This window comes from Nyctereutes procyonoides, unplaced genomic scaffold (assembly GCF_905146905.1).
Source record: "Nyctereutes procyonoides isolate TBG_1078 unplaced genomic scaffold, NYPRO_anot_genome, whole genome shotgun sequence".
Lineage (NCBI taxonomy): Eukaryota > Metazoa > Chordata > Mammalia > Carnivora > Canidae > Nyctereutes > Nyctereutes procyonoides.
This window is the reverse complement of record NW_026575140.1, coordinates 11,968,143-11,980,851: the sequence shown is the minus strand read 5'-3', so window position 1 is coordinate 11,980,851 and position 12,709 is coordinate 11,968,143. Positions and strand designations below refer to the sequence as shown.

Below are 12,709 nucleotides of genomic sequence, written 5' to 3'. Positions count from 1 at the left end.
TTAGCTTACTCAAATGCAGCCAAAACAACCATTTCCTCTTTTGCTTCACCCTATTCCCCATCTGACCTTTCTTGACATGTAGGACTCTTAACAAAGAATAACGCATACCTGTGTCGTAATGCACAAAAAGTCTTTTGCTGTGACTGCCCACAGTCCGTGGCTCAAACTCCACTTCCAGTTGCATGGACTCTCCCACATTAAGAGTTCCAACAGATGGCTCTACAGAGAAAGGCCTGCAGTACACAGGGAGACACACTATCAGAGCACATTGGTGGCCAGGAAAGAAAAAGAGGGTACAGGAGTTCTAGTTCTGCAGACAGCTCAGATCCCACACCACAATTCAGTGACGCAGAAGTAAAGTGTACTTTTCCCCCCAAAGTGAAAGAACTTTGCTTTTAATGTTAAAATAGAAGTTCTAGAGCAGCAAGTGTAAGAGAAACTTAAATGGTATGGTAGTAGTCTTGTTTGCGTCCTTGCCATTCAGCCATTCTTTTAACATTCATTGAGTGATTCCAGTAGTCAGACTTAGAACATGTATGCAAATACTGTAATTAGCAGAAAAAAAGTACCTTGGAAGGGATAAAAATCAAGTTTTGTGACAGTTCAGAGAAGAAAAGTTTTCATAATTGAAAAATCTGTCAGAGTCCCAAAATATCACACAATCACATGAGGACAATTTGAGAGCAGTTTAACTAAGGCTCTACTTTATTTTTATTTTTTTGCTCAAATATAATAATTTTAATAATGTCTTAAATATTTAAATTTTTTTACATATTTTTTAAATTGGAGTTCAATTTGCCAACATATAGCATAACACCCAGTGCTAATCCCATCAAGTGCCCCCCTCAGTGGCCGTCACCCAGTCACCCCCACCCCCCCGCCCACCTCCCTTTCCACCACCCCTTGTTCGTTTCCCAGAGTTAGGAGTCTCTCATGTTCTGTCTCCCTTTCTGATATTTCCCACTCATTTGCGGGGAATATAAAAAATAGTGAAAGGGGATAAAAGGGAAAGGAGAAAAAATGAGTAAGGCTTTACTTTAAAAAAGGGGAAGGGGAACTACAAATGATACAGTCCCCCAGGGTTATAGACAGCAAAGCCATTACAACCTCTAGGCCCAAAGAGACAAGGAAAAGGAGTTGCTTTGAACTTCACAAGAGTCCTATGAGAATGCTGCTTTACGAGGAGCAAGGAGCTTTAGTCAAGAGAGAGAGTCAGCTCCAATGGCCTCACAGGGAAGACACTAAGGGGAAAAGCACCCTGACATCATGTTCTCCTGTCTGATCATCTGCTGGGACTCCCATAGGCTGAACCCACCCAGAAGCCAAAGACATGGGAAGCTGTTGACCTATGCCATATAGGTCAGCCTCCTGAGTGATAGCAAGCTGCAGAAGAGTGGAGAGCATTTAGGAAGGCAAGCTGGAAACAAGTTTTGTGCCTTGAAAATAGAATTTGGACGTGTAGACATGATGGAGTGATAGGGCAGATTTGGAAACAGGAAATCATTTCATTTAGTTTCCCTGGAAGGAAGTGGTAAGTGAGAAGCTGGATCTGATCATGAGGTATCTTAAATAACTTATGGAGTTCTTCCTTCTAAATAGAAAACCCAGCCCATTTAATTATTTTCATGGTCCATTTCACTTTTCTTAATTGCTAGTTTTTCAAAGTAATGCGTTGTACAATGTATCTGGCAGGCTAAGTTGTTTCTGATTATTTACTTCTATCACAACTATTTTTTAGTTTCATCTCTTAAATCGTCCCTTAGGTAATGAACGAATGTCAGAAAGCCTAAGCTTTCTTCTGTGAGGGTACAGAGCTATGGCAAGGGTAGCACTCAGTGGTACCTGAGATCATCACTGCAGGATGTCCAATGCTTCCTACCAAGGGAAACTTTGTTTTCTCTGGGGCTCTCTCTTTGGATCTCCCTTCACTTTCACTTCCCATTCCTTTGTCCTTTTCCCAGACCTATAGCACCCATCCTCCAGGGAACCCCAGGCATTGCTGTAGAGGCCTATGGGGTAGTGATCACTAGCCTGAAGCCAACCAAAAAAGTTCAAAACTCAGTTCTGCCATGACTTTGGGACAAGTCATTGAACCTTCAGTCTCCTGGTCTGCAAGATGAGGGTAAAGACAGCACCTACTCCATAAGGTTGTAAGGAGAACTACAGGAGTCGATGCAGATAAAGAGCTTAGAATAATGCCTGGCACGTAGGGAGTGCTAAACTAATGTTTATTATCATTTCTGTTTCTCATCACTGGCAGCCTCTAGATGGATGACAAGCCTGAGGATGATTTTGGGTGTTTAGATGAGTTCCAGTTTTTATCATTCTCCTCTCAATCCTTCACACTGCTCTAAGGATACTGTAAAAAAAACATACACAGGTCATAACACATCCATCTCTAGTTCAGACACCTTCAGTGGTCCTCATATCCTATGTAATAAAGTTCAAAGTGGTAGGCATTTGAGGTTCCACACCATCTGCTCCCAATTAGATTTTGTGTTCTCATTTCTCATCAAACACATACATCTGTACAAGTGTTCCACATACCTGTTACATTCCAAGTAAGGCTGGGGAAGAGAAAGGGTGGAGGACTCTGCTCCCTTCACTATAACCTCATCTAGCACTGCACCACTCTCCCTTCCAACACACTGTGCCCCCTACACAGACATTCCCCAAACACTAGTGCCACACAATACTTACCATTTTCCACAGGTTGTATTTCTTCCAAAGTCACTTATCACTGTCCAGACTCAAAGCCACCTCTCAACTAGAATCTTCCTGGATTCTATCTTGTTAATAAAGTCTCCTTCCTCTCAGAGGCTACAGCTTTCTTTTTACCTCTCACTTCAGTTCACCTTGGACTACAGTTAGCTTTCATGCTTGCCCCTGTCAATAGCTACAGACTCTTGAGATGACAGGAAAGAGAAAGCAAATAAACTGCCACAAGCATGGATTCCATACTGGGCACTACACTGGGCACCTTATATATGCCAATCCTTTTAATCCTGGGAGAAACCTGCATAAAAGAGGTATTGTTATTTGCACTTAAGATATGAGAAAACAGATGCTCTGAAAGGGCAGGTGATTTGCCCAAAGTTACCCAACTAGGTAGTGGTGGAGCTAGAATGGAAGCCTGTGTTCTTTCTGCCTGCCCAAACCAGCCCTGAACATGGAAGCCACCTAGTGAGATGCATCTTTGTGTCTCTCACCCCATGCACAGTTCTTTACTCACAGAAGCCTCTCAGAGGAGTTTTGGATTGAATCACAACCAGCTTTCAGAGGGAAATAAAAAATATCTGTAATCATGAAGTCATCTTTATAACATCTTGGTGGAACGGAAAAAGAGCAGACTTTTAGTATCTCAAGAATCTCTGCTTCCTGAGATGAAGGTAAGTGATCCAAAATAAGCAGTCTTATAGTTCCTTCCTCTGTCATGGCATCAGAAAGAATGTAAAGAAGTGAGATCTGGGCCCAAGTTTCCTGACTTTGGGAACAAAGTTTTAATATTTTCTTCTATTTTTGCCTCCCTAGTTCCTAATATTTTTCTTCCTACATGGTGCTTTCATTTTCTTTTCAAGCATTTCTTGGTTGTGAAAGAATGGTTTTGAAACGAACTGGATAATGTTACACAGCAGAACATAAGCTAATTTGCTATGGACAAAGAGACCCTTCTCTAGGACTTCCAGAAAGCCAAATTCTATACAGAGGTAACAGATACTTTTCTGTTGTGCTCCCTATTGGGATTTATGTTACACTAAATTTCTTCAGTAGTTGAAAAATCACCTGAGACAACTATTGCTACTTAGAGCTGCCTAGGCTTTCTCAATAAATCAGAAGTTAATTGGATAGAGTGTGTTAAGTTCTGCTGCTTAAACATTGTCTATAATTTGATTTTACTACAAGCAGACAGGCTGAACTGGCCAGAAAATATCAAGTATCAGAAAATGTTCTTAACCAAGAGGCATTGTTTCTCAAGGGTATAAGGCTGGCTCTGTCTACCAAAATATTTTATTTTTATATAATATCCTCATTAATATTGAATGCTTGATTAGGAAGGGGACTTGGGCTTATGAAAAATCATGAGTCACAAGAAAGATTTTGAGTTTTTGTTCAATCCACTATAAACTGCTCTTGAGAACTGAAACTCTCCTATCCATATGAATTGATATTTCAGCAGAAGGCCAAATATTGGCTCTGTTATATTAAATATGGAATTTAATATTAGTATGTTTTCTTCAGACAATCTTTCTTATTAACTGATTCTTGACATGGAGTTTTGGATTTTTGAGATTGCTTCTTAATCTTCCTTCTAAAATTAATCCTACTTTAATAGTCAAAATTATTCTGGTACCTACTAGAGTTTCAGGTCAAATCTGTAATAAACTTGAAGAGTAATGGTTTATGTTCTCTGTATATTTTATAGCACACTGTAACTCCTTTTATTAACGTAAAAAACATTATGCCTATTTTATAGTACTTGGAGCATTTTTTTATTTTAAATTACTGTACAGGTTTATAGTTGTAGCTTTGCTTTGTGATATACTGTTGGTTAGGCATCCTATAAACATTTATTGAGTACTTGTTTCTTCTACGTACTATATTTGATGCTGGGAAAATAGAAACGAAAAGAGATGCAACTCTTGCATTTTAGAAACTCCCATTCTAAAGGGGGCAACAGACATATATAAGGAACATTTTAATTTTTATGATTTATATGAACCTAATCATTTATAAACTTAACTATTAATTCAATCATTATTTCAGTGAAAAGAATACGATCTGTTTTTTAAATAATTTTCCTGTGAGATGCTGTTTCTAACTGTGTATTAACTCTAAAAGTGATGGGAGTAAGAGCAGACCCTGGGTTTTTTAACTCCAAAATCTCACAGTGTGTCCATTGCTCTACTGTATCTATTGGCAATCATATTACCTGAAAGAGTGGTCCTCACCTCTGTGAGGGCAACACGATCAACTGTGCATTTTTTTTTTTTTTAAGAAAAGGACATTTTTCAGGGCATCTCCCCCAAGGTTCTGATTCAATACAATTTGGACACAAGTTCAATCATGTCCTTTCTCATTGTAGCCAGCAGGGTTCTCAGTTGCAGACAACAGAAACCAACTCTGGCTAACTTAAACAGAAAAGGGATTTATTGGAAGGATTTGGGGTAGCTCACAGAATTGATGGCATGGTTGAAAAACATGTATTTTATGGAAAGAACATAAAACTACTCTATATCATGAATAGATATCTAAACAGGAAAGCAGAAATATTTGCAAACAGGGAATTCAGTTGAGAGATTGATAACGCAGAAGATGAGAGAGATGAGAAGCCCGACTTAAGATGATGAGGTTGCTCAGGGATTAGTAACAGCAATTATCCATCTCCACCCCTCGGCTGAGACAAGACGAGGAGGAAGCGTTATCAGATCCTGGGGACCTGGCAAAAGTTGGAACCATGACAAGCTAAGCCAAGAGGAATTTGAACCCTAGAAGAGATGCAGCCACCGCCAAGGACTCTGCTGAAGTTAGAGAGGGAGGAGGGGAAACGCCCTGGCTCCTTGCTACCCTGAAATCTCCTTTTAGTGGCCCCCAGTGGTCAAACCCAGCTGGAACCCAGCCTACTGAGACTCCTAAGAAAGCTGACTGCCCAAAGGTACTGAATAGAGCCTGGGAAGGGCAAGGAGTGGATCCCAGGGTAAGTAAGCCCAGAACCGGCCCATGTTCCTTCTGACCCAGGTTTTGCTGTTAACTTACTGAGGGAACTTGGATAAGTCATTTCCCTTCTCAGGCCTTATTTCCTTCATCTGCAAAATGAGAATGTTAGACTAGAGTTTCTAATGTCTTTATGATTCCTGGCTAGTCCTGAGTTGGCTCACTGTTTTACCTTGGAAGTATTTGTATATTAGGAGGGGAGTCACACTCATAGTTACATGGAGAGAAACGTTTCAGATCTTTTCCTGCAGCTTCACACCATTAAACCTATGATGTGATTTTGTTTCACTTTTGTATGAATGTAATATATAATAAATTGTTGTTTCTATGTAGCTTTTAAGAGTCAGCCACAGTCCAGGAAGATATCCTGCCTGTACCTGTTTTTCCACCTTAGGTAGATTTTCTTTTTCATAAGAAAAACATGAGTATAACAGGAAGTTTTTAATGTCTATTATGGAAAGTGACTGTGGGAGGCCTTTTTTAAAATCAAAAAAGATTTGTTTTTTCTTAAGCCATGGTGAGCCAGTTAACTTGCTTCCTTCTCCTTTAATCATACTATGTGAATTGCACCATGAGATGACAAAGGCTATATAAGCACTTAGGGACAAGGTCAAAAGACATTGATCTTCAAAAGAACTTTGCCTTTGCTGGTTGATTTAGCTAAATTAGTTCAGGGGTCTTGCTTCTGCCTGGGATGCAGAAAGCTAGAAAGAGATTGCCCACCCTAACAATGAAAAAAAGCCAGGCAAACACAAAATCACAACCTTTCTTGTACCATTCAGAAAGCAGATATTGCAGAGCAAACAAGCAACCTGAAATCTAAAGATGGACAATCACTCTGCCCTCCAGGAAGAGAGAAAGGTGCAGACTGTCTTAATTGTGGCAGACAGAACTTACCTATATGCAGAAGAAACAGCAAGAGACAATGAAACAAAAGAAATATTTGAAGAGATAATTGCTGAGATTTTCCAAAAATAATGAAAGGTCTAGGAAACTTGGAACTTCATGTAGGATGAAAACCAAAACTAAACAAAAGCAAAACAAAATCCTTAAAAAACAAACAAACAAAGACAAAACCCATGCCTAGACATAGCTTAAAGGACTTTGTGATTACACTGGGCCCACCCAGATAATCCAGGATAATCTTCCCCCATTTTAAGGTTATTAGTAACCTTAATTACATCTGCAGCCCAAATCCCCCTTTGCCATGTAGCATTTCACATTCACAGGTTCTGGGGATTAGGACATAGACATACTTGGGGAGCCATTCTGCCTACCACACTTCTGAAGAAACAACAAAAAAAAAACCTACTTGTTATATAGCATTTTTTATGTACCAGCAGTTTGTTTATTTATTTATTTTTAAAGTAAAATCTACACCCAGCATAGGGCTTGAACACAGGACTCTGAAATCAAAGGTCATGTGCTCTACCGATTAAGCCAGTCAAGTGCCAGCAGATTATATTCATTCATTTTTTCCTCACAACCGTATGAAGTGACTACTACACTTTTTCCCATTTTTTCAGCCAAGGAATGTTGACACATGAGCCAAGGAATGTGGATGGCCCTAGAAGCTGGAAATGGCAAAGAAATGGATTCCCCCTTGAAGCCTCAAGAAAATAATACAGTCCCACCAACACTTTAATTTTGGCCCAATGGGGCAGCCCTGGTGGCTCAGCGGTTTAGCGCCGCCTTCAGTCCAGGGCATGATCCTGAAGACCGGGAATTGAGTCCCACGTGAGGCTCCCAGCATGGAGCCTGCTTCTCCCTCTGCCTGTGTCTCTGCTCCCCCCCCCCCCGGCTATGAATACATAAATTTAAAAAAAAAAGTCTTTAAAAAAATAAAATAAAATAAATAATTCTGGCCCAGTGAAGTTTCTGGTCTACTGAAATATCAGATGATAAATTTCTGTTGCTCTAATCCAGTAAGTTTATGATCATTTGTTACATTAGCAATAGAAAACTGATATAGCCAGTTATAAAATTCTCAGTCAAAACTCATATTTATTAATAGATTTCCATGGGCCAATCTGTGCTAAATAGAAAAGTTTGTGTCAGCATTTCAGAAAACCACCCATACCCAAACCCAAGGTTACTCAAAGGCAACCTTGAATTTTAGCTTCCTCTTGGATTGAAGAGGAAGTTTGCCCTACATCAGTGAGGTTTCTCAGCCTTGCAACTGAAGATTGTAAAAAGCAGTTCCGCTCTGACTGCTATTCTAGAAAATTACTTTGTGCTGACTAGATTTAGCTATAATCAATCAAAAACAAGAACTGAAGGAATGCATACCTATGGGTTTTGATGTGAAACACAGCATCTTTGTTGCCAATGTTTCGTACCAGCAGAATCTTCTGAGTGCTGTATTTGACAGGGCAAGTGGAAAAATTCAGCTCATCGGGAAAATCTAGGATGGCTCGTGCACCTCTAGCTTTGATAGGCACAATAAACTTTTCTCTTTCAGTTATACAGGTCAACACATGAGCATAATCCTACAAGAGAAGGGTACAATCATTATTTGTGTATATGCCAACATGATCAAGATAACTGTGCAAGAAGTATGGCCATATGCCAGCTATCTTGCAAAACAACTTAAGGTATTCTATGAAAACTCCTCAAGACAATTATAGATATACTTTCAATGAGATACTCTTTTCTGAGAGAAAGAGAACAGTTAAAGTGTTAAAACATACAGGTCAATGGAGAAGCTTATGCTTCATTTTCCAGATACTAGAGAGCTGGGATGGGGGCCAATCAAGGCACATTCTTCTTCAGATCAGAGGAAGTTCACACTAGTTCCTTTATATCCTCCTCCTAAATCGTATTCATCTTTCAAGCCATTAGATTAATGGAAATTTATGGTCTCCAATTTACGGTATCTCTAAACCTATTCTCTTTGCAATATGACTTTGCAGTGTCTCCATCATGAGTAGAGTCTATTTCTCCATCCCATGCTTTGACCAACGGAATGTGGTAGAAACTATGCTATGCCAGTTCCAAGCTGAGACCTCAAGGAACCCTGCCACTGCCATGTAAATAAATACTATCCAGCTTACTGAAGGATGGGAGCCCAAATGTCCCAGCCAGGACCATGCCAGACTAGCCTACAGCCCCAGATATGTGAGAGAGCCCAACCAGCATGAGCACAACTGCCTACCCAATGCATGAGTGGACCCAGTCAAGACAGGCTGAACCAGAGTCTGGTGAGCAATAATATTCATTATTTGAAGTCAGTGGGCTTGGAGGTAGTCTGTTATATACAATAACTAACTGATACATAGCCCAGTTTAAACCTCATCTCTTGAGCAAAGCCATCACTGACCATTCTATATAAAAATGCTGAGGTCTAAGACATGTATCTTCCCCAATCTGGGGTTTAAATGCAACATAAATGCAAGTCACCGTTTGTGTCATTTCATAAGATAGAAAAATAGAACTCTTATCCTTGATATAACAAAGTTAAAAAAAAAAACTCTCACCAACAAACAAAACTAGACATAAAAGTAAAGTATTAATAGTCCTCTCAAGAATAGACCAGAAGCTCACAAATTACTTTAAAAGGAATTTGTTATCTAAAACAGGCTTTTATTTTAAGTTTTCCCATCATTTAGCTTCAAGGCAATATTGGTAAATGTAAAGTCCACTTGGAACTTAAATTTCCTTTCAATTATCATGTAGTAAATGGTATTAAATTGTGGAGGTTTTTAGAAAAACCCTCTTTGAGCTTTAGGCATACAGTAGGAATGGGGATGTCTGACACACAGATTGACATAAAATCTGGCTATGCACTCAATCTCATGCAACCCACAGGACAAGTGTAAAGCAATGGTCTCCTCGATTAGTTTATTCATTCAACCACATTTACTAGGTGTTCAGATACTAAGTACTGAACTAGGTGTGTGAATACACTGAAGCAGAAAACACAGGCATGGATCACTTCAAGCTTACATAATGATGTACATAATGAAAAGGTAAATAAAGCACATCTAATATACAATGTAACATATAAATAAACATAAAGATAAAATCACCAGGAATGCTCACATGACAGTGCCTTGTATACCCAAAGTCAGTGGCCAGAAGTCAGGAGAGATTAGAGACAGGGCAAGGAGGTAATAGGGGCCAGGTCACACAGGGCCTTGTAAGCCAGTTAGGCCCTGAAGATGGTCAAAAGCCTGCTGATGCTGAAAGCTGCTCATGACAGCTGATTTGTGTTTTATGAAGATCACTAGCTGCTCTGTAGGCAGCAAACTGCAAGCAGCTAAAACGGGAAAAGGTAGGCCAGTCAAGAAGCCCCTGCAGCATCCAGGCAGAGAGGTCAGTGACCTGGCCTAGTGTGGTAAATGCTTCATCCAGCATTTGCTGACTTGTGAGTACTCCATAAATGCAAGCCATCATCATTAAAATGTTGTGTAATGTACATGGGGAAAAACTCAACTTGTGCTTACTCTTATTGTTAGGATAATAATAATGATAATCCTGATGATGATAATAATATAAGATAATTTCAGAAAGCAATCAGGGCTTTGAAGAAAATAAAAGATGGTAAGGTGATAATGTTGGAAGGGGCTGCTTTTGGTTAGAACAACCCAAGAGGCCTTCCTGAGGAGGTGACCTTGAGATGGAAACCTGACCAGCAAAAGGAGCCAGTCAGGCGAGATCTAGGAATGGAGTATTTCCTGGCAAGGAGAGTTGTAAATGTAAAGGTCTTAAGGTAGGAACAAGTAATACAAATTAATGGACAGTATTCATGAAATTTGTTAAAATTGAGTTGTTGGACTCTTAGCTCTTCAACTGATTCTGGTTTCTAGATGGTAATGCCAGGCTCAAAAAATACGCTAATCACACATGAGCAAGTACAAGTTACACTAAGCATATTTGATCCTAGAAAACCCCATAGCATTCACCGAAGAAACAGTCTAGTCTGATTACAACAGAATCCTAAAGAGATAAGTACTGTTTTCATTTTTTCTTAGTAGATCAAACCCAGCAAGCAAAGATTTGGTTGGGAATTTGGAACTGGAAAGCTTCTGGCACATGTGGAAACTTAATATTACCACAGGCTTTGAGAGAAAGAACAAAAGATGCTGCTGAATCCAGAATGAGAGGTGATTCCAAAGTAATTTATCTTATTCTATTCTATATTTACATATTCTCTGTTTTGTTCTATAAGAATTGAAGATAGTTTAAAATAGTTTAGGGGACTAATGGAAATATTCACAGAGATGTTTTCAAACCGTTCCAAATTTAGGGCAGCCCAGGTGGCTCAGCGGTTTAGCGCTGCCTTTGGCCCAGGGCGTGGTCCTGGAGTCCCGGGATCAAGTCCCGCGTCGGGCTCCCTGCGTGGAGCCTGCTTCTCCCTCTGCCTGTGTCTCTGCCTCTCTCTCTCTGTGTCTCTCATGAATAAATAAATAAAATCTTAAAAAAAAAAAAAACGTTCCAAATTTCCATATGAGGAAGATGTGAATTTTGATCTGAATTACATTATTTTTTTCATAATCAATTCACATACTCATAAAAGAATATGAAGAAATTATTTAGACGACTGCATTAAAATGTATTCTAATCTCTGAAGTTCTACATTCAATACAACTATATTAGATTATGTAATACACAATTATATATTGCTCTACTGGCTTACAATTAATTCAGATGTAATGCCTGCAGAGGCCTGCCAGCCTTCAAACTAAGCAATTACTTTAGTTTATATAATCCCTTCCACTGTATTTAGATTCAAAGCAATCAGGTCACCATTTAGAGCCAAAATATTTATTCCAGGCTCTTTCCCCTCTACTATGAGAGACTTAGCCACGAATTACTATCTATCCTAAAATGTTATCCTTTATAACAATGCTTACCGGACGAAACATCCAGTCTACTTTTTGTCCATTAGCTTTCCTTCCAAAACATCTAGCCCCCAAACTTTAAAAACCAGAGCAGCAGAATATGAAAATGGCAGATCTGACTTTCCGAGAAGTGAAAAGAATGAATCTTGATTTTATATTAGCTCCATGATAGAGAGTATACACGCAATAATTCTGTCCTTCACAGTCTCAGGCAAAGGAAAATGGTGTTCTCTCCTGCAGCCAGTGGCTCTCCAGGCATCCGTCAAAGGCAAGTGTGGCCAGTGGGGTTAGACCCTCACAATCCTCCTTCTGCCTTTCCTTCACTTCTAAACCTGATGGAAGCATGGCTCACACAGAGTAAAATTAGAACTAGATTTGATTAGGACTCAGTGAATTTAATATCCGGTGTCCTGGGAAAATGTTAGAGATTCCCTAACCAGTTAAAGTATTATATAGTATCTTTTCAATTCAAAATTCATCCCTCAAAAGGGAAGAATCAGTTCTGAAGTCCTAATCATTTTGAAAACGGGACTGGTCAGGCGTTGTGGGTCTTATCTTCAGACACTCTGGCTCTCCAAGTGGCTCAGCTGGAGACTCAGCTGGGTTCTCAGAGTGAAGGAAAGAATATTACTCATTTTTAATATCTTTATTTGGGTATTAAACTCTCAAGAGTTCCTCACAAAGAGAATTCCCAACATTCTCACTAGGCTTATTATAAAATGATATTTATCAAGTCCAGAAAGTAAAAAGTAGTGACAGAAACTTACTGAAGATATGAAATAAAATGGAGAGAAACAAGAAAAAGTTAATGTCTAATATATTCATGGCACAAACAGACATCTGAGCCCTTTATATATGCTTTTGCTTTTATCATCTGGAGGCCATCCTCAAGTTGAAGAAACTTCCTTAGATTCTCTTGAGATTAATTTTTCCTTACTTATGTTACTCAATAAATATCTACTGCATGCTCTTATTTGCCAGGCACTGTGCTAGGCCCTGGAGTGCCCAGGGTGACGCAAACAGACTTACGGAGGGCTAATTCAGGCAGGAAGAAGACAAAATCCCTATCAGAATTTTTTGCCAACAAAAATGGTTGATTGTGTAAGATTTTGTGTTATCTACACTTGAATTAAAAATTCTGGCAGTATAGTTCA

The 12,709-nt window shown here is 39.3% G+C and overlaps 1 protein-coding gene across 1 annotated transcript in view; it reads right to left on the bottom strand.

The window, feature by feature from the left end:
• The window catches only part of HYDIN (HYDIN axonemal central pair apparatus protein), a 362,906-nt gene that overhangs the window by 270,103 nt on the left and 80,094 nt on the right, over nt 1–12,709 (bottom strand). The window contains exons 6-7 of the mRNA XM_055304626.1: nt 8,002–8,201; nt 109–233 (exon numbers count right to left, since the gene is read on the bottom strand). Coding sequence (XP_055160601.1) covers nt 109–233; nt 8,002–8,201 — 325 coding nt within the window. The remainder of the gene's footprint in view (nt 1–108; nt 234–8,001; nt 8,202–12,709) is intronic.